Below are 21,912 nucleotides of genomic sequence, written 5' to 3'. Positions count from 1 at the left end.
AAATCCACACTTCAGGCAGGTTGCTAGTACTTCACTGTGCCAAACCCTTTCGTTCCCGCAATTAACACTGAACCTTGTACTACTTAGTTCATTCATGGTTGTAATTCCCTCTATCACAGCCACATGTGCTTCTCTTTCCATGCCCTCATCATGGTTACCTAATGGGTCATCATTTTACATCCACGTGTAGGGATCCTTTAACAATTGTCTTACCACACACACACACACACACACACACACAATTGTTGGCTCTACAGAGGCAGGAACCAAGGTCTGAGCTTGGTTTTTATCACACTACTAGAGGCCTGGTGCACGAGATTCATGCACTCAGGGGTGTTCCCTTAGCCAAGCCTGCACTCTCTCATAGTCCCGGACTCCTGGCGGGTGGGGGGAGACATCCTTCTGCCGGCTTAGGCCCCTAAGCCGGCAGGTGGACATCCCTCTCACAGTCCAGGGCTCTTGCAGTCCAGGACCCCTCACTCCTTACAGCCTGCCTGCAGTGGAAGCAGGAGAGGCTCCAGCCACCACTGTTGCGCTTGCCAGCTTTGAGCCCAGTTTCTGGCTGAGCCGTGCTCCCGGTGGGAGCACTCTGACCACCAGGGGGCAGCTCCTACATTGAGCATCTGCCCCCTGGTGGTCAGTGTGCATCATAGCAACGAGTCATTCCTCTGTTCGGTCGATTTGCATATTAGGGTTTTATTATATAGGATTCCCAGTGTCTGCACAGAACTTGGTGCAACAAAGAAAACAGAAGTTCCTGCATTGAGTCCACTACTTAACTCTTCTTGAGCAACATTTACAAAATCCTTTATTCATTTATTTAGCAAACTCATTGCAAACCCCTCTTCTGGGTAAGGCTCGTCGGTAGAAGCTCAGAAAACTGAGATTTTAAAAGGCATAGATGCTGCCCCAGAGAGCTACACTGAACATAGTATAACACAAGCGGAACGTGCCAAGTTCCCTCCGAAAGGATGGAGAAAGGTTCCGGGGGTGGGGGGTGCAGGAGAGGGTGGGGGGGTGCAGGAGAGGGTGGGGGGGTGCAGGAGGGGCCGAAAACTTCTGGCTAACGTGATGAGGGAAACGATTTCCTATTAGGGAAACGGAGGCTCAGAGCAGGTGGATATTTAAAGGCCAACACCTGGCGGCTGCGACGAGCAAGTCACCTCTCAGAAGGGCACTCAATCCGACCACCCAGACCAGATCGTCTCAGCTGCTGGAGAGCCACCAGGGCTGCGAGCCACCAGGAAGCACACGCTTCCCACCCGGGACCTTGCCCCGCTGAGCCGCAAGCTGGGAGAACTGCAGGTGTTTATTGTGACGCGTTGCCTGGAGGATAAGGGAATCCATTCCAAGGACGCTGCGGGGGACACGTAGAGACTTCGAATCCTCATCGAGCAACACGCGGAAAGACTTAGGAGTGGGTGGGGATACGGATGATTCAACCAATAAAATATTCTTTTAAGTTTTAATAAACTTTATTGCATAATTAATTACAATAAGACTTCTGCTTTCCGCCCTATTATCTATCCTCCGGGAGCTGTGGAATGGTACACCCCTTGACGTATGTCGCGGGGCGTGCTGGGAGTTGTAGTCCGCCCCCAAGGCCCCGCCCCTCGATGACGACACTTCCAGACCAGCCTCCTGAGCCTTAGGGCGGTCGTCAGCGTCTCTGTCACCGCCACGTCGCAGACATGGTGAGTACCTCTGCTCGCCACCGACCCCGGCGTTTCCGCCTCGTACTTCGGTGGCCGACACGCCTGCGGCTCCACAGCCCACGAAGGAGCTAGTCCCGCCGGGGCCCACGATGGCAGCTGCGGACTCCGTGGCTTGGGCCGCCCTGTCCTGCCCTCGGCCTCCCCGCTGGGGCCGGAGGGACCTGGCCCCGCACAGTCCTTGATCCGCCAGGTCGGCCGCGTTTGGACACGCGCTTCCTGCGCCGCCTCCTTGCGAATGCATGTTGAGGACGACGGATTATTCGGCGTTTTTGAAGGTTTTGAAGAAGGATTGGATCTTGGGAAGATGAATAACTTTCTTCAAATACTCTCTTCCCTTAGTAACAGTGATGTGACACTTCCGGTTTCCCTCGCGTGTAATTGTTCCTCCAGGTCTTGCTGCCCCTGTCCTTCCGGGACACCCTTCTTTACACCCTGTGCTTTCTCCCAGATTTGTGTCTCCAGCTTAGACCTTTATTCTGAGTTACTTTTATTCTGTCTACTGACTGCAGCCCCACGTGGATAGCTCATGTATCTCAATCTCAGCAAAGTTCAAAACTGACGAATTTCCAACTCACCTCACCCCACACCTGCTCTTCCTCCAGGGATCCCACCCCAATTACTTGTGCCACCATCCACCCTGTCCTGCATCCAAAAACCTGGACATCATCCTTGACATCTCCCTTTTCTCAACTCCCGAACATCTGATCAGTAAGCAAGCTCTACGGAGTCCACATCTCCATGGCTGTAAATTCTCACTCTGGACTCTTGCCGTCCTTGTCCTTGCACCATCATCTAACCACCTGCCTAGTCTCTTACCTGGTCGTCTAAGCAGGCCTTCCCCAACCTGGGCCGCGCCTGGAATGGGCTCTTCCACGCCCCCACCCCACCCCACCAAACCCGCCCCACCCCTCCCCCCCCACACACACACATCTCTCCTTTGGAATTGCTCATACTCATTCCTTCCCATCCTTCAGATCTCAGCTTAAATAATATTTCTTCAGAAGTCTAGGGAGAGTCTAGTGCTTTCACATGTGACCTTTTATGGAATCTTCACAGCCATCCTATGAAGTTGTAGATTTTTCCAATTTTACGGAAGACTCGATTCCTTAAATTGTGCAAAATCATACAGTAAGTCACCGAGTTAAATTTGCTCAAGCCTGTCTTTTTAACTTTTATCTCCTTCAGTATCTTTCTTTGTCATTAAATATTTTTTGCTCAAATGGATACATAGTGTTTTGTAGGATAGTATTGTTCTTTATTTAACAAGCTTCTTATTGATAGCTCTTTAGGCGGGGGTTTTTTGAGGGGAGGGAGCGTTGCTATGATGAACAAGAGTATGATAAGTGGACAACATTGAAGCTAAATTTGTATTGAACTTTCTTGATTATTTTCTTAGAATAAATTCCCAGAAGTAGAATAGGGATAAAGGTTATGACTTTTCAACAGGTTACAATTGATGAAATAAGTAAAAGCAGTTGCTCTTTTAAAAGTGTGACAAGAGATTTGTAAATGACAAGAATAATAATGAAACCTACTTCATATTCTGAGATTCGAAGTTAATATATGTCCAATCATTGAGCACCGTGCCGTTTACATTTTTAAGAGCTCAGTAAATGTTTGTACTTATTCATTTATTTCAAAATAGGATTCTTACTATGTAGTGTGGTTCGTCAGCCTGTTTGGGAAATATTTTGAGACTCTGATGAACTCTTTGAAACCTCTTCCCAGAGGTTCTCCTCCTCCTCTCCCCCCAACAAAATGGTACATGTCGTTTGTCATAAGTCTTCAACTACCTAAACTCAGCGTATGGACCCAGATTAAGAACTGCTAATAGATTCCACTTTACAAGTGCTTTTTCCCCTTTAGAAGTTGCAAGTATTTTCCTATGGTCTGAAATGTTCTTCTAAAGCATGGTTTTCTCATGGCTATATAATATTCATAATTATTTAACCCGCCTGCCATTGTTGATATTTAGGTTAACATCCTTATACCTGAATCTTTGTTTTGCGGATTTCCTTAGACTAAATTTGTAAATGCAGGCTCACTACTCCAAGAATGTAAATATACGGCTTTTGGTTCTTATTGCCACATTGACTTATGAAGAGTTCTGCAGTCCGTACTCCCACCATTAATGATGCCTTAGTTTTCTCTCATCATCTTGACCACCAAGTATTATTATATTAAGTTCAGTGTTTTTGTCCCTTTCTTAAACTCGTTCTTTACCATTGGTGTTTTCATGTCATTGTTAAGCCCATTGTTGACTATAATTTAGAAACGTGGTCTCACAGCACTCGATACTAGCCGAGCTATCTGCATCCTAGCCTTGCATCAAAGGCTTGTGATGTGTTGTGATAACTGGGTTGAAGAAGTGCAATATTAAAACAAAAGCCGTGAGTCTTTAAGCCCAGTGTGTAAAGACACACTCTGAGTTATAACTCAGTGGCACAACTGGAAAAAAGAAAAGAAGTAGAAATATGTCTTAAAGCAGTGGTCCTCAGCTTTTTCACAAGAATCACTGGTGTGGGGGAGCTGACCCTCCCCAGACCAATTAATCAGTTTAAGTTCCTCAAGTGATTCTAGAGTGGGACAAAAGTTGAGAACCCCTGCTTTAGAATTTAGGGTGTTTTGTTTTCTTTTTCTTCATAAAAAGAATTCGTGAAATGCCCTGACCGGTTTGGCTCAGTGGATAGAGCATCGGCCTGCAGACTGAAGGGTCCTGGGTTCGATTCCGGTCAAGGGCATGTACCTTGGTTGCGGGCACATCCCCAGTGGGGAGTGTGCAGGAGGCAGCTGATCGGTGTTTCTCTCTCATTGATGTTGCTAACACTCTATTCCTCTCCCTTCCTCTCTGTAAAAAATCAATAAAATATATTTTTTTAAAAAAAGAATTCGTGAAATGATTTGAAAAGACGAGGTTAATTAATGCCTTAACTTAAATTCAGGTTTAAATTTATATAAGGATGAGTTTGTTTTGTTTCACAATGGAATTTTTGCTTCATTTGTCTCAGGTGATTTCAGAGACTGTGGATATACTCTTCAGAATCAGAGGAGGCCTTGACCTAGCTTTTCAGCTAGCTACAGCTAATGGTAGGTCAGCCAAAAAGCTCTCCTTTTTTACTATAAAATTAATGATGAACTAGACTGAGATTCTCACCAGTTTGCACATGAAACTGTGTGGGAGGTAGGATGAATTGTCCAAGACCATATAGTTAGTAAGTTATGTAACTTAGATTTAAACTTAGACAATGTGTTCCAACACCACCACCTCCGTACAAATTCAAAAAAGATGAGCTTATTAGATGAATCGTAACACTGTTGTGCTGAGTGGAAGAAGCCAGACACAAAAGGCCACATAATACATGATTCCACTTATATGAAGTGTCCAAAATAGACAAACCTATAAAGACGAAAAATAGATTAGCGATTGCTGTCACTAAGTCTAGGGGGGATGAGGATCGACCGCTGGTAGGTACAGAGTTTCTTTTGGGGTCATCAAAATCTTGTGGAATTAGAGAGTGATGGTTGTAAAACCTTGTGAATACACTAAAAGCAACTGAATTGTACGAATCTTATGGCCTGTGCATTTTATCTCAGTTTTTTCAAAAGCAAGGCAAACATTTTGTATAATTATTGAATCTGGGGAATGGACATTTGGGAGCCAATTTGACTTCTACTTTTGTGTGTTTGGAAGCATTCATGTTGAAAAGTGTAAAACTTTTCTCATTAACTTCTATTTATATTCTTTTAATTTAGAAATTTTTATCCAGAAGGCACTAAAACATGTGTTGAGTGACCTGTCAGCCAAGCTTTCATCAAATGCGCTGGTGTTCAGAATTCGCCACAGCTCGGTGTATGTGTGGCCTAACAGCGACATAAACACCATCCCGGGAGAACTGACCGATAGTTCTGCTTGTAAGACCCTCCTGCGCTTCATCCAGTGCGTATGTTTGAAGGTTGCTAGAAATGTTTCCAAAATGTCATTTCATATTCTAAACATCTTTGTGTGTTAAAAATTTAGATTGGAACAGGAAGAAGATACAAAACGAAAATTCATGAGGAAGAAAGACAAAAAGTTACCAGATGTGGTAAGTAAATCACCTGCCTTCCTAGTGGTAAAAATTTTAAATCCTTGAATTTGGAGTTGAGATCTTAGAAATTATTTACTCCATCTCTCTTAGTTGTTATAGATCAGATTACTGAGGTCCAGGAAGATAAATGGCATGCCAGACATTATATCTCTTTTTTCATATCTAAACTTTGGCTCCATTATAATACTTATCTTACGCTTTTTTGAATGTTTTCTTTATCCCCACAAAAATAAAACAGCTTGAGTACATTTACAAATTATTTAAAAATAAATAAAAGGAATCATTCTGAAACATGACAGTAATACATTATGCCATGTGAGATACTAAATAATCTACTTTTCTTCATACTGTTCTTAGTTCTGTTGATTTTTGAACCAATACTATTGAGTACCTGCTTGCCATGCGCTACAAACTTTGCCCAATATTGGAGATTTTAAAAAATGGAACTACTTCTGCAAGGCAGGAAGTTGTGTGAAATTAATTTGACTGTAGTGTTTTTCCAGGCTAGTAGAGAAAAATAGGGTGGACGTGAGGTTGGAGAGGTGGGCCAGGGACACTTCAGGAGAAGCCGAACTAAACTAGTAGCTAAGGTAAAAGAGAGGAGGGGCCCTAACCGGTTTGGCTCAGTGGATAGAGCGTCAGCCTGCGGACTGAAGGGTCCCAGGTTTGATTCCAGTCAAGGGCATGTACCTGGGTTGCGGGTACATCCCCAGTAGGGGGCGTGCAGGAGGCAGCTGATCGATGTCTCTCTCTCATCGATGTTTCTAACTCTCTATCCTTCTCTCTTCCTCTCTGTAAAAAATCAATAAAATATATTTTTTAAAAAAAAGAGAGGAGGGAAAGAATACAAGAGGTATTTGGGGGATAAAGTGGATTACACTTGGAAACTAACTGGATGTGGGATGACCATTTCTTGCTTGAGTAAAAATGGAAGTTGAGGTTGGTTCGGGTCATGTCTCAGACAGCAGTGAGGTGTCCCCAGGAGCAGTTGGTTTTACCAATCTGAAGTGTACACAAGAATCGTGGGCTGTAAATAGTTATTTGAGAATCACCCATACTTGGAGCTGGACCTTTTGAGGAGTACTGGTCAGCTATTTTGTAGACTGTTTTACTCTTCCTCCTGATTAAATCCAGGTTGTGCATTGTTGGTGGGAATACCCAGAGGTAATATTGTGCTCTTCTCGGCACATCGGATTGAAGAGGCATGTGCTACCCTAGTGTTGGTGATAGTAACTTCAGTCACTTAATGTGGTATCTGCCACTTTTCTCCACTGTGAGGGCACCATTTTTCCCCTTATAATTAGGAAGTATCTCGTGAGAAGATAATTCAAGACTATGTATATATCCTCTTCCTCATCAAATGCTGCCTCTTCTAGCATCAACTGATCATTTTGCCAGAATCCAGCATTAAGCTGATCGTTGCAAAGTGGCGCTTTTTCTATCATTTCATATCTAAATGTTACATTTATTAGATGACAGGAAGACTATGAGGAGAGCTTTTCCTTATTTATGGGTTCTCTGCACAGAAGCATGGATTCTTATTTTATGCAATGAGTTATAATCTGTTACTGTTATTAGGCAATTGAGGCTCGCATTTTCCAACATTTGGCCCATAGAAACTTCTTCAAGCGAGCGCCAGTGGTTTTTGACACTATTTTTCAGAACTTCCTACCTTTTTCCACAAGCTGTTCAGGCACATCATGTACTCTCCCTGATCCAACTCAGGAGTCAGCCATTCCTCCAAGGAGCGTGCACATGTACAAATCCATACTATTCATATACACACATACACTCATATTTATCTATGTAAATCATGTCTATACCTCCAGTTCTGTTTCAGCCTCACACAGTTCCTAACCTTTTCCCTGTGAGAAACCTGGCTTCCAGTAGCCTCAGTATTTTTCTGCATTTGTTCATATACAAAAAGAGAATTCGCCTTCCATGCCAGTCAGAACCAATCCTGGTAATAGAATTCAATATTTGTAGTTCTCCATGTCTTTAGAGCAGGCGTCCATAGTTTGAAAGTTCCTTCAGTGTGTGCTTATTGTATCTTGTTCATTGGATTTCTTTTTTTAATTAAGTCTAGAGATTAATAAAATGAACCCTGGTGAACCTATACCAGCACTCAGGTTTATCAGTACACAGTCTGATTTCATCTTCACTCCCCACTCACCAGCCACATCTCCTCAGGTTATTTTTTTATTTTTTTTTTAATATATTTTATTGATTGTTTTACAGAGAGGAAGGGAGAGGGACAGAAAGTTAGAAACATCGATGAGAGAGAAACATCGATCAGCTGCCTCCTGCACACTCCCTACCGGGTATGTGCCCGCAACCAAGGTACATGCCCTTGACTGGAATCGAACCTGGGACCCTTGAGTCCGCAGGCCGACGCTCTATCCACTGAGCCAAACCAGTTAGGGCTCCTCACGTTATTTTGAAGCAGAGAATAATTTTTGTTAAGATTTGAGCGTTTAAACGACTTACTGTAGCTTTGGTCCTTAAAAAGTCCTTTTGCTTAGCCCTTTTATATTTAGTGTTCACTGTGCTGTAAGTTGACTATTCCTGTTTATCTTTATAGCATCAAGTAGTCAACATAGATCTCATGCTGGAAATGTCAACCTCTCAGACCGCCGTAACCCCCGTCATTGAAAGAGAAATCGGAGGACACCACTATGTTACCATGACGTTGCCGGTCGATGCCGTTTTATCTGTTGCCCCCGAAGAAGCATGGGGAGAGTAGGTATTCCAGAGTACTCCTGCCCCATGTCAGTGAGGACCCTGCCCCAACGTGACAGAGTCCACTTCTAAGTCACGTGTAGGCACATCCAGGGTGGTGGTTGTAGTTTTTAGTGTGATTTACTCCCTGTTTTTTAGTAAGAGACATCTAGTAATTAAGTATTTGGAGGAAGTAGGGTTGTCTGTAACACGTAGTATAAGGTTTTCCCTTTATCTACACAGAAGAAACAGTTTATTTAACTTTCATAAGTTAGACTTCCTTTAATTAACCTGGCCCAATCAAGTGGGTTTTTTTGTACTACATTAGGGATATATTAACTCCACACGCATTTATCATTTATCAGAGCCACTGTAACTTCTGTTAATGCACTTGTATATTTTCCCCCACAGGGTTCGTAAACTTCTAGTGGATGCGATTCATAATCAGCTAACTGATATGGAAAAGTGCATTTTGAAATATATGAAAGGAACCTCCATTGTGGTCCCTGAACCACTGCACTTTTTATTACCGGGGAGAAAAAGTCTTGTGACGATTTCATATCCATCGGGAATTCCAGATGGGCAGCTGCAGGCCTACAGAGAGGTGAGACCAAGCCATGTACTCTTAGAAATATAAGGCTGTCATCCATTTCATAGTTAATTACGTATTTCTAATAAAGGGAAATTATTTTACGATTTACTAGTAATTTTAAAGTGGAGAGCCTGACTATTAATTCTACCTATTATTTCATTTCTGTTCTCATGGAACTTCTCTTTTAAGTATTTCGAGTGAAAAAATATGTGAAACCCATATGTAACATTTGAATTTTATGTGCTCAGTGTGGTTCATATGTTCTATGAAACTATTTAGTTTCCCATAATGAAATGAAGAATTGAAATGTGCTTCCATCCCTAGAGAATCTGATGAGTATTAATAAATTCCTTTCCCTTTCATTCCTTCCAAGTTTGTGAGAGATTACAGTTAGGGGAGGGCAGTTAGGATTCATGCTAATCCTAGTTAGGAGTTACAGGAATACTCCACCCCTCCTCCACGCCCCAGGCTTCTTTGGGTTTTATTAGAGGCCTTTGAAGAAAACATGGTCAGCACTCAAAGCAATGATGTTTACTGACAAAATGACTGGTTTTAGAGCACATACTTTTTATGTGTGGCCTTGTCGGGCCACATCAAAGTCTCTTCCTGAGATGCCCTCTCATGTCCCTGAGAAATGGAACCTCTGTACACCTCTGGGCTAGATGAAGTGATATGTAGAGGCAACAGCTCCATGAGCTCATGATCCCCTTCAAACTGCTAGAGTACACAGAAGATATGAAGAAGAAAATGTCCAACTTTTCCAAGTAACTATTACTATTGGGAATATTTTTGCATTTTAAACGTGTATTTTTATTTCAGTGCCATATAGGTTGGTTTCATACCACCAATTTCTACTCTGAAATTTAATCACTACCCCTTATACTTGTTAAGTACTCTAAGCATGACTTTTTAAAATAATTATATCATTGTTAGTTATAATTTACTCACAAGGCTGTTTCAAAACCAGTCTTTATCCTGGATGTATTTTAACAGACCGTGTTATAACAGATAGCTAATGTTAAATGATCTCAGTGCTCTCACATTTAACAAATTATTTTCATTTTTCTGTGTTTCAGTTTCTACCCACACACATAGATAAGCAAAAATAAATCTTGTTTGGTTTTAGTTTGTTCTCACACTCTTTGACTTAGTGAATTAAATCGTAAGGGTATTTGATAACTCACAACTGATACATAATTTTGTTTTATATCTTTAGTTTGAGTTTATTGACTAGAAATCTAAATCGTTTAACTGTTTTTCCCTATTGATTCTGACTTCCTTTAGGAGTTACACGATCTCTTCAACCTGCCTCATGACAGACCTTATTTCAAAAGGTCTAATGCTTATCACTTTCCAGATGAACCATACAAAGATGGTTACATTAGAAATCCACACGCTTATCTCAGTCCACCCAACATGGAGACTGGTATGGTGAGTTTAATAATTCTTATGGGAGTCAGCTGATCATCATTGTCATTCGGTTTTTGTTTGTACCCAGTGGAATCTGTAAGGATTGATTCACAATGTATGTCACCCCTAAAACATAATTTATCATCCATTTCTTTCAATAATCAAGTGCTTAAGATAGCAGTAATTCACAGTGGTCTAAAAGGGTTAGGAATAGCTAGCATGGAGCACATTTCTCTCACTAAAATTCCATTCCCCGACTTCTTTATAGGCTTGTCCAATTTTACTTTCGTTCTGAACCTGAGAAATCATGCTAATTAAGAGCATATTCTGCTGAAACCGGTTTGGCTCAGTGGATAGAGCGTCCGCCTGCGGACTAAAGGGTCCTGGATTCGATTCCGGTCAGGGCATGTACCTTGGTTGCGGGCACATCCCCAGTGGGAGGTGTGCAGGAGGCAGCTGATCGATGTTTCTCTCTCATCGATGTTTCTAGCTCTCTATCCCTCTCCCTTCCTCTCTGTAAAATATCAATAAAATATATTTTTTTAAAAAAAGAGCATATTCTACCCAAACCACGCTGTAGCAGAAGTCTAATAAGACCCTACAGTGTTTTTCTTTCTTTTCTTTTTTTTTGTAATATATTTTATTGATTTTTTACAGAGAGGAAGGGAGAGGGATAGAAAGCTAGAAACATCGATGAGAGAGAAACATCCATCAGCTGCCTCCTGCACACCTCCCACTGGGGATGTGCCTGCAACCAAGGTACATGCCCTTGACTGGAATCGAACCTGGGACCTTCCAGTCCACAGGCCGACGCTCTATCCACTGAGCCAAACCGGTTAGGGCGAGACCCTACGGTGTTTTTCTATGCAGTATGTACCTGCTTGCAAAGCGTAGATCTTCACTGAAGTTGCTGAAATAAGGAGCGAGGGGAAGGGTCCCTTTAAGGATGCATGTAGGCCAATTAGAAAAGATCTTGTGGCATCTAAGATAGGCATGTTTGCACAGCTGGCCTGCTAGCACAGAGCCGCTGCCTCAGTCTCAGGCCCACATGGATCCTTGGTGGCCTCTCTGCTGCTGTCTGCTGTTGATCCCCACTGGCCTGTGCCTTCTCTCGACTCTGTCTTTTCTCAGCCTCAGAGCTTCTGTTTCCTCGTTGTTGCTGCTTATGTGTAGCTTTTCCTACTTCCTTGTCGCTGCTCACAGTATGCATTGTTTCAGCTTCATACCCTGCTCCTTTCTGCCCAATTCACTCTGCACCTTCGGATTCCCACGGCAGGAAACGCGATTGGCCATCCTGTTGTGGCATTTATTCAGTACCTGCTCAGTCTCCAGGTGCTCTGTAAGGAAATCTTAAGAAGTAAAAATGAACATATGACACTGTGTCTACCCTAGAGGAGTTAGGGGGCCACTGCTAGGCCTGGCCGGCAGAGTGCCCTTAGGACAGCTGTTCCACCTGCTTCCCATAGAGACCTGGCTGGGCACTCACACTTACATACAAATGCATCTTTAGTCAGCATGTCAGTGATCAAAGTGATTTCCTTTATTGTGCTTATATAGGAAATCTTGAGACACTTACTTCTAGTTAAAAGTCTTACTCTGTGAGGCATAGAATCACAGAGTAGGAAATACAAAACTCAGAGTCTCAAACAGTACCTCTTGATGGTTTTCTAGTAGATTATTATATAAATGTTTTCTCTCTCACACTCTATTCTTTTTATATAGGTTTATGTGGTCCAGGGCCTGTATGGTTATCATCATTACATGCAGGATCGGATGGATGACAACGGCTGGGGCTGTGCCTACCGATCGCTGCAGACCATCTGCTCTTGGTTCAAACACCAGGGATACACAGAGAGGTCCATTCCGACACACAGAGAAATCCAGCAGGTACAGAACATGCCATTTTACATGATGAGCACGTGTACATTTCAGTAGCCCTTAATGTACCATTAATTATTATTAACTCATAGTACAGACTGATTTCTGTTTTGAAGGAAAAATGTGTCCTGCTAATCAGGGAAAAGGCCTACATGTAATTTTAATAGCTGTCTTGTGTATGGATTTTTTTGTATTTTCAATACAAAAAGGCTCTAGTTGATGCCGGGGACAAACCAGCAACATTTGTGGGATCACGGCAATGGATTGGGTCTATCGAGGTACAGCTGGTACTGAACCAACTAATTGGCATAACTTCAAAAATACTGTTTGTCAGGTAAGGTCATTCTAAGAAAGTAAAGACATCATTTCAAATTGAGATTGTCGTTTTATTAAAATAACAGAAAAATTTTATCTTTCCCCCACATTTGTTTTCACTCCTTTCTCTTCCTCCACATTGTCTGATTACTTTATAAATCTCACTTTTTAACTCTAAATTTTTTTTAGTTAATCTTCAGAAGACTTTGGAGTTTATGATCTATAATACATACTTATATGGTTGAGGCCTACTTTTAGCCGAGAAGAGAAAAACTTGGATATATGTCAACTTTGAGTGTAGTTAAAGAAAATCAAGTTTTTTTATGCTCAAGTTTTTAAAAAGTCTTGAAAGGAGAAAATCAAATGTTGATCTATGACTGACCTTCTTGTTTACCTCTTGCACTTTTTCTCAAGATGTTAATAAACTAATTATGTGTCTGAATAAAATATTCATTTCACTTTTTCCAATATAGCTTAACCATAATTCCAACATTAAGCTATGAGCAAATCTAAATTAAGTACTATTGATTTCTTTTTAAAAAAATTATATTTTTATTGATTTCAGAGAGTAAGGGATAGAGAGATAGAAACATCAATGATGATAGGGAATCATTGATTGGCTGTCTCTTGCACGCCCCCTACTGGGGAATCGAGCCCACAACCCGGACATGTGCTCTCAACCGGAATCGAACCTGGGACCCTTCGGTCCACATGCTGACACTCTATCCACTGAGCCAAACCAGCCAGGGCAATACTATTGATTTCTAGGACAATAACTAGCTCCTTCCTTTTGTGAACTTATGTTTTAAATATATTTTCTATTATGACAACCTTGTAAATATAGTAACTTTATCCTTATTTAGCCAAGTACTTTAATACATTTGGTTTCACTATTGCAGTCTGGATTGGCTGTGGAAATCAGTGCCAATAAATAAATGATAGGCTAAGTAGTGAAATATAGCTGATTAAAAGTTAAAAAGTGGAAGTTTTGGCACATTAAAACATTATACGTTCCTTACTAGGTAAGAGCTAAGGTTTAACACCACCTGACACCTCAATTCTAAAAAAGTCTCTATCTGTCCGTCTTTGTCTTCTCAACAGTACAAATTGTAATATTCCCTAAAAACATTATGTTGTTGCCCTGGCCGGGTGGCTCAGTTGGTTAAAGCGTTGTCCTGATACAAGAAACCACCAATGAATGTATAAATAAGTGGGACAACAAATTGATGTTCCTCCCCCCCCCTCTCTCTCTCCCTCCCTCCCTCCCTCCCTCCCCCTCCATTCCTCTCTAAAATCAATTTAAAAAATAAGATATGTTGTACTTGAAAACATGTTTTACCTTTCACACTGGCTTCACAGATATTGTCTGTTTTAGTCCTGGACTTTCCTGTCCTGTAGACAGGGCAGGTATTATGGTCCCAATTTAAAGATGAGGAAATATAGACTCAGAGTCTGACAGCATGAAGACAAGAACCCAGGATTTGAAACTGGTTCTTCTGAAATAAATCCACCCATAGGGGCCCCCTGGGTATCCAGGTGACCACTTTCACTCTCATGTTGAAAACCCAGACCTCCTTTGTGCAGTTCCAGACGTTGAAGCATCAAGGTAGTCTTGCTTCTTTCCTGGCGTTTCGAATGGCCTTAAATATTTAGAAATGTTATATTGCTTTAACTTGCTCAGTCAGTTCCTAACCACTTAACTGCACTTAAAATCATATGGGTGGGTTTGTGTGTGTTTTTTACTGTTTTTATTGATTTCAGAGAGGAAGGGAAAGGGATAGAGATAGAAACATCCATGAGGGAGAACTATCAGGTGGCTGCCTCCTGCACACCCCCTCCCCCCCCTGCCCCCCCCCCCCCCCCCCCCCAGGAACCAGGCCCTGACCAGGAATCCAACTGGTGACCTCCAGATTCATGGGTTGATGCTCAACTACCGAGCCACACAGGCTGGGCTTTATGGTTTTGGGTATTTTTTTAATCAAGAAAGAAAGCAAAAATGGCCCCATTTATATGACCTCAGTGTCCGAAATGATTCATCTAATAGAAAAACGGTTTCTTTCCAGCCAGGGTTCGGAAATGGCCTCTCAGGGACGGGCACTGGCTAATCACTTCCAGAGTGAAGGAACTCCAGTGATGATCGGTACGAGTTTGGGACACCCTGGGCTCTTAGGTGGCGTGGAGAGAATGTAAAACTTACCATTAGTATAAATGTTTAATGTCACGTAAAATCAGTCATTTTAAACCATTTTAAAATTAGCTTTTACACCATACACACTGACCTCCGAATTCCTTTGGAGATTTTTAAATGTGCAAGGCGGAAGGAACGTTATAGAAAAGGTTATAATAACCAGAAGAAAATGCTAAGAAGGTAAATGATAAAGGTGTGCATATAGTTAAAAGGGTTGAAAGCATCATGAAAAAGAGGCATGAGCATCCTAAGTCCCGGGTCTGTCACTAACTTGGCCGGCGGTATTCCATTACTGCAGATGGCTTAATCTCTCTGGGCTTTATGGGTAAAATAAGAGGATTGGATTAGTTCATCCAAAGATTCATATTCTCTGAGGAACAAGGTGGATCCTGTGATGGCAGAGGAAAGCTCAACGGGTGTGTGTAGGAAGTGGAGGAAGGCAGATTTCAGCAGAATATCAGAAAGAACTGAATGAGTGGATGGCTGTCTCCTTGGAGACAGCACGCCCTCGCTGAGTGGACCACAGCAGTGACTGTTTCTCTGGTGGGAGGAGTTTACTGGTAGACCCTCTGTGGCCCTTTCTAAATCCAGTTTAGGTAATTCCATGGATATGGCAGTGGAATATAAACCTGATTATAGATATGATTGAATCTTTTCTATCTTGAAGATGTAATTTTATCTTTTCAGAGTGTATTTGACATTGTGGTCTTTTACAATGTAGGCTAGAAAATTTTAATGCTGTTAGATAAATTAATAGGCAAAGCAATCTTTTAAAATTGAAAAGGAAGTTGAGATTAATGTATGCTTCTCATATTTTATATTTTCTCTTCTCTAGGGGGAGGAGTTTTGGCCCACACGATACTGGGAGTTGCATGGAATGAGATCACAGGGCAGATAAAATTTCTGATTTTAGATCCACATTATACAGGCGCTGAAGATCTGCAGGTTATTTTGGAAAAGGTAAGTATCTGTTTAACACAAATTTAGATGCAAGACAAAGAAACCAGAGCCAAAGGATAGTGCAGTGGCTGTTAATAGGAGGACGGATAATAAACCGAGGGCAACGACCCTCATTATAAGGAGGCATCTGGGGCTGTGGTGAATGGCTGTCTCTCTAGATAAGGAGGATAAGAGGGAAATAAAGTAAATTGCAAAAGAAACAATTTGGGTTAGGTTTATAAAAATGTTCTCAGTTACTGAACTTAATAATGGAGCACAAAGCTCATACATGTATTCCTTTGGAGATTTTTCAGCTTTGCACAAACAAATGTATTGAGGTCTATCAGTGCCTTGAAGTAGGAGAGTAAAGTATAAAACCTTTATAATTTTAGAATTAACCAAAAATAGCTAAGCAGTACGCTGGACATTGTGGAGGCCTGACTACTCTTCAGCTATTTACCTATAACTTAATCTCATGCTGTAAAGGATTTGAACAGAATAACGGTAGTGCATATAAGAAACCATGAAGCCAGGGCCTGGCCATCAGTGCAGAACTGTTGACTCTTACTTGACTCAGGAATCTAAGGCACTGAGTCCACTTGGGCTGCTATACAGAATACACAGACTGGGTGACTTATAAAAATCTGACATTTGTTTCTCACAGTGCTGGGGGCTAGGGCATCCAAGATCAAGGCGCCAGCAGATAAGCTGTCTGGTGAGGCCCACTTCCTAGTTCATAGGCAGCTGTCTTTTTCACTGTGTTCACATGGTAGGAGAGATGAGGGACCTTTCTGGGGCCTCTTTAAAGAGGGCACTAATCGCATTTGTGAGGGCTCCACCCCCATAATCTAGTCACCCTCCAGAGGCCTCACCTCCAACTATCACATTGGGATTAGGTTTCAACCTATGAACTTCGAAGGGACACAAACAATCAGTCTATAGCAGGGCCACGGGGAAGGTCTCCCTCTGCCGCTTTACCCTCTTGTGGAGCTTTCCTGCTTGACATTCCCGGCCAGTCCCCTCAAGGGAAAGCACGGCTCCCCCCTCCACTCCCATCAGTCTCTAGTTTTGGCACCCTCTCTACCCACGTCCCTTAAAAAAAAAATTGAGCCTGGTTACCTGGAGAAGGCCTACATGTGTGAAAGGATCACAGGAAGATTAAACTGAGATAGTATAAGCTTTCTTTCCTATTTATCATGAAGAACACAGATTTTAGGACATTAAAATTATTAGAGGAAGTTTTGCTGAAAATAGTCGATAATAAAAAGCTTATATGTATAGCAACATGTCTCAAACAAACCAAATTTAAAAAAATATATTATTGATTTCAAAGAGGAAGGGAGAGAAGAGAGACATCAATGATGAGAGAATCACTGATTGGCTGCCTCCTGCACGCCCCCTACTAGGGATTGAGCCTGCAACCAAGACATGTGCCCTGACCGGGAATCGAACCATAGCCTCCTGGTTCATAGTTTGATGTTCAACCACTGAGTCACACCAGCCGGGCCACAAACCAAATTTAACAGCTGGGAGCAGGGTCAGTAGGACTGACTGGGAGGGAAGGTTTTTTTAATGTTTTACTTTCATGTCATTTGAATTTTTATAATGTGTATCTTATTTTTTGCAATCAGAAAAAGAAAAAAACAAACACTAAAGAGCATCTCTAACTCACCTCTCTGGCCTCCACACTAAAGAATCAGCTAACACACTCTCTTTTGGAGGAGGTCTGAACTTTGACTGTAGGCCCGACAGCACCCTGCAGCCTCCGAGTTAGGTAGGGTAAGGAGTAAGACCAGGCTTGTCCCGCACTCAGTGGTATTTTAAGAGTCCTAGCTAGCCTCCTCACAAGTATTTAGCAAACAAAGCATTTCATTTCATAATCATACAACACAGACAAGTTGTTAGCTGGGTCTTTAAGAAAATAAATCAATGGCCCTAGAAGAAATTTGATAAACTTTTATATTCACAATGAGATTTTGTTTGAAAGTAATTTTCTCTGCTGGAGAAAAGGATGAATGCTGACATGAAGAATGGAAAGTGGAAATGATTACAGCCTGAGGAAAATGAATGCCACTCAAAGGGCAGGCTCAGATTTCTCACGACCATATTTCCTCATAACTATAATGCCTCTGCATGGTACATAGCAGTCTTTTATGGACTAAGGCAAACAGACTGCCACTTAAACTGCCCCATGCCACTACCTGCCAGAATGGCAAAACTGTACATCTTAGCATCAATAAAACGTGGAATTTACAGCAGTAGTTACCATAGGAAGCTTTTCCTTTTTTTACTGATTTCTGATTAAATACAGTATAATTAATTTTTTTATTCTATCTGAAAGGGACCCAAATAAATTACTTTTCTATGCTTTATACAAATTTGGATCTTTGAATTATATAGGTACTTAAGAGTCTTATTTCAAGATCCTAATGGAGCAGGATGGTAAAATTTACAGTTTTGGCCGAAACCGGTTTGGCTCAGTGGATAGAGCGTCGGCCTGTGGACTGAAAGGACCCGGGTTCGATTCCGGTCAAGGGCATGTACCTTGGTTGCGGGCACATCCCCAGTGGGAGGTGTGCAGGAGGCAGCTGATCGATGTTTCTCTCTCATCGATGTTTCTAGCTCTCTATCCCTCTCCCTTCCTCTCTGTGAAATATCAATAAAATATATAAAAAAAAAATTTACAGTTTTGGTCCTATAGTCCTGTAACTTTGTAAAATGTTTTCCTTTCCCTTTTCCCAATCTAGGGCTGGTGTGGATGGAAGGGTCCAGACTTCTGGAATAAGGATGCATACTATAACTTATGTCTTCCTCAGCGACCAAACATTATTTAAAACTAGAGGCCCGGTGCACGAAATTCGTGCACTCGGGGTGGGGGGGATCCCTCAGCCCGGCCTGTGCCCTCTCGCAGTCTGGAAGCCCCATGATCGATCGCCCCAAAGAGGTAGGCCCTGCACACCCGCTGCAGCCCACTGGTCGGTGGCCTGGGCCTCCCTCTGTGGGTGACCAATCGCGTTGCACCTGCCTTGGCTGGCCTGGCGCCAGTGGGTGTCATAGTAGCATGGTCGTCCAGACGGTGGTTCTGTTTGGCCATTCGGTCGATTTGCATATTATGCTTTTATTATTATAGATATCTTGGACTCAAAGGCTGTAGTAAAGTTTATTATAAATTTGTTAATAAAAAACAAGTTTAATTTTCAAATGAATCCTGGGTGTAGTTTGATGGTTTAACCTTGATTTTATCCAAAGGTTATAAATACTACCCAAAAACAGAATTTAGTCTTTAGACATTCCTTTAAGAACTTAATAGACAAAGCATGTGCAACCACAATATTGTAGGCATGTAAATACATGTATTCATCAATGTTATCTTCGCTTAGAAGAAAGTTCTCCTCCTTCTTAGAAGGAGTGTAGACACCTGATGAGCAAAAGCCATGGCTTGTAGCCGAGCAGCAGGTCTGCGCGAAGTGAAGGCCTCCTCACACCTCCTCCAACCCCGGTCATCTGTTGTTAAAAAACACGTTCACATTAAAGTCCTTTTTAACAGGTTATCTCCCCAATCCTCTACTATGCAGGACAATCTTTGTCTTTTCTAGTAGTTACTATAGTAGTTACTATAACCGATCTTAAAATGTGTTAATGAGAATGAAAAAGCCACACTAGAAGTAAGACTGCCAATATTTAAGTGAAACAATAATTTCTGTGCCAAATAAAAGACCCCTGAGGAAGGAAGAAAGAAGAAACTGAGTTACTTACGGACACTTCCTTTTCCCACTTGCATTTCCTGCACTCGCAAAACTTCGTTTCTGTCCGAGCACCGGAACACAGTGCTCTCTCTTGGATGGTTCACTTGGGTTTTTTGTCTGCATACGTTTAATTGCTGTAAGGAACTTGGCACATTCTGGAAATCCACATGACCAAGCAAGATCTTCAGCTGTTTGCCCATTCTTATTACATAAACTGAATTTAAAATAAAAATTGAGTTAAATAAAGCTTGACAATTGTTTAGCCTTTTTAAAATAAGTATCTTTCTAACCAAGGAGCTTTGGGCTCATACAAATGTTGGCTGCAGAATAGAAGAGGTGAAGGAAGCACAGAGAAATTCCATTTTTGTTCACTATGGTGTTCTCAGTGGCTAGCAGAGTCCAACACAGAGTGGACATTTCAATTCTGAATGAATGAAAGAGTATTCTGTGTTCAATACAGTGGGTAAGTACCCAAGAAAGTCCATGAGAACTTGAATGGATTTTCCTAAACCAAAACTAAGGTGTAATTCTGCCACCTCTGATTGCTCAGGATCCACTTTTCACTTCTTCAAAGTGAATAGTATCAGATATTAACAGTCTGAGTTAACATTTAAATAATAACTCTAAATTATCAATTAGACAAGCATCTTTTCTTTAATATATTTTTATTGATTTCAGAGAGGAAGGATAGGGAGAGAGAGAAACATCCATGATGAGAGAGAATCATTGATTGGCTGCCTCCTGCACACTCCACCCCGCCTCTCCCTCCCCCCCCCCCTTCATTGGAGATCAAGCCCACAACCCAGGCATGTGCCCTTGACCAGAATCGAACCTGGGACCCGTCAGTCCGCAGGCGGATGCTCTATCCACTGAGCCAAACCGGCTAGGGCAACAAGCATCTTTTTTAAAAGCACATGTAATTAAGCTTCAGAAGTCTGATTCATTTAATCCAACTTAAAGCCACCGAGTTTAACACTTACTCAATTTGGACATCACTGGCTACAAGCAGGCTAAGGCATTCCAGGCTTCCCACTTTTGCTGCCTTGTGGAGTGGAGCTTCTCCAAACACATCCTCAAATATAAGACAACACATTTTAGTCTCTCTCCAAAATACTTTCTTTGGAAGTTGGTGGGTGAAGTCTAATTATCGTTTGAGGAACCTATGTGAGGAAGCTAGTTGGACCTGCACTGTACTGGGCTGAATTTTTTAATTCAAGTTTTTTTTTTTTTAAATAAGGTCCTCTTGGTATGTTATTAAATACAAAGCTTTCATTAGTAAAAACGTGTGCAGTCACAGCACATTAAAATTTAAGTGAATAAAAATAAGATAGAGCTATATGGAAGTAAAAAAAAAAAGCAATTTAAAATTCACCATACTTTAATATTCAATGGAAGATGTAGTCTACCATAAAAAAGTTATATAGAGCCCCAGCTAGTTGGCTCAGTAGCCAGCAGACTGAAAGGTCCCAGGGCGGATTCCAAGCCCCACCTGCAAGTGGCAACCAATGGGTGTGTCTCTCTCACATCAAATGTTTCTCTCTGTCTCTCTCCCCCTTCTCTTCCACTCTCTAAAACTCAAAAGGAAAAAATATTCCCAGGTGAGAAATAACAAAGAAAAAGTTACGTAGAAAATTGTAATAGTTGTGAGCATGCCTCACAAATATTTCAGTTGCTATACTGAGACTTCTAATTTGATAACACAGAAAGTGTTCCTTTTTGAAATTGCAGACCTGTATATGCTGTCCAATGTAGGAGCCAGTAGGCATATATATGGCTAATGAGCACTTGAAATATTGCTTGCCTGAACTGAAATGCGCTGTAAATATAAAATACACACCGGATTGAAAAGACATACGAAAAGAAAATGTATCTCAGTAATGTTTTATACTGAGATGTTAATATTGTGGATAAGTTGGTTTAAATTATAAGTTTAATTTCATGTTTCGTTTTACTTCATTATTGTAGCTACTACAAAAATTTTAGTTACATACGTGTCTCGTATATTTCTCTATTGGACATCGCTACATAGACATGTTCTAACAACTGAACTGAATGCCCTGAAGACTAAGAAATGTTTGTGTGGATTTGGGGTGGGGCGGAGGGTTGCGCACAGTAACAGTTACTCAGTTACCTGTTGGTTGAGGTCCGCGCCCGTCTGCAGCTGCCAGAGAAGAAACCAAGCCCGGCCGCCACCTGCGGCCAAGTGGACAGGCGACTGCTCGCAGGGATCCGGGGGTGCGTTGACCGAGGCCCCGGCCGCCAGCAGATGCGTCAGATTCTCCACCTGCAGGAAGAGAGCAGCTCCAGCACCCCTCTTGCCTCT

At 41.9% G+C, this 21,912-nt stretch overlaps 2 protein-coding genes across 2 annotated transcripts in view; one reads left to right on the top strand and one right to left on the bottom strand.

Annotated features, from left to right (window-relative positions):
* Positions 1-1,613: 1,613 nt before the first annotated feature.
* UFSP2 (UFM1 specific peptidase 2) lies at positions 1,614-19,849 on the top strand. The gene is made up of 12 exons (XM_080661555.1): positions 1,614-1,694; positions 4,724-4,802; positions 5,469-5,652; positions 5,734-5,800; positions 8,385-8,542; positions 8,933-9,125; positions 10,398-10,544; positions 12,246-12,410; positions 12,611-12,735; positions 14,780-14,856; positions 15,740-15,864; positions 18,591-19,849. The coding sequence occupies exons 1-12, from the start codon at positions 1,692-1,694 to the stop codon at positions 18,675-18,677; spliced, it is 1,410 nt and encodes a 469-aa protein (XP_080517681.1). The 5' UTR covers positions 1,614-1,691; the 3' UTR covers positions 18,678-19,849.
* Positions 18,944-21,912, bottom strand: part of ANKRD37 (ankyrin repeat domain 37) — a 3,405-nt gene continuing 436 nt past the window's right edge. Inside the window, exons 2-5 of the mRNA XM_080661564.1 lie at positions 21,721-21,873; positions 20,570-20,661; positions 19,600-19,803; positions 18,944-19,347 (exon numbers count right to left, since the gene is read on the bottom strand). Of these exons, the coding sequence (XP_080517690.1) occupies positions 19,344-19,347; positions 19,600-19,803; positions 20,570-20,661; positions 21,721-21,873 (453 nt within the window). The 3' untranslated portion in view covers positions 18,944-19,343. The remainder of the gene's footprint in view (positions 19,348-19,599; positions 19,804-20,569; positions 20,662-21,720; positions 21,874-21,912) is intronic.

Source organism: Plecotus auritus (genome assembly GCF_963455305.1).
Source record: "Plecotus auritus genome assembly, chromosome: 3".
Classification (NCBI taxonomy): domain Eukaryota; kingdom Metazoa; phylum Chordata; class Mammalia; order Chiroptera; family Vespertilionidae; genus Plecotus; species Plecotus auritus.
The sequence above is the reverse complement of the archived record's forward strand: the minus strand, read 5'-3'. Positions and strand labels throughout refer to the sequence as shown.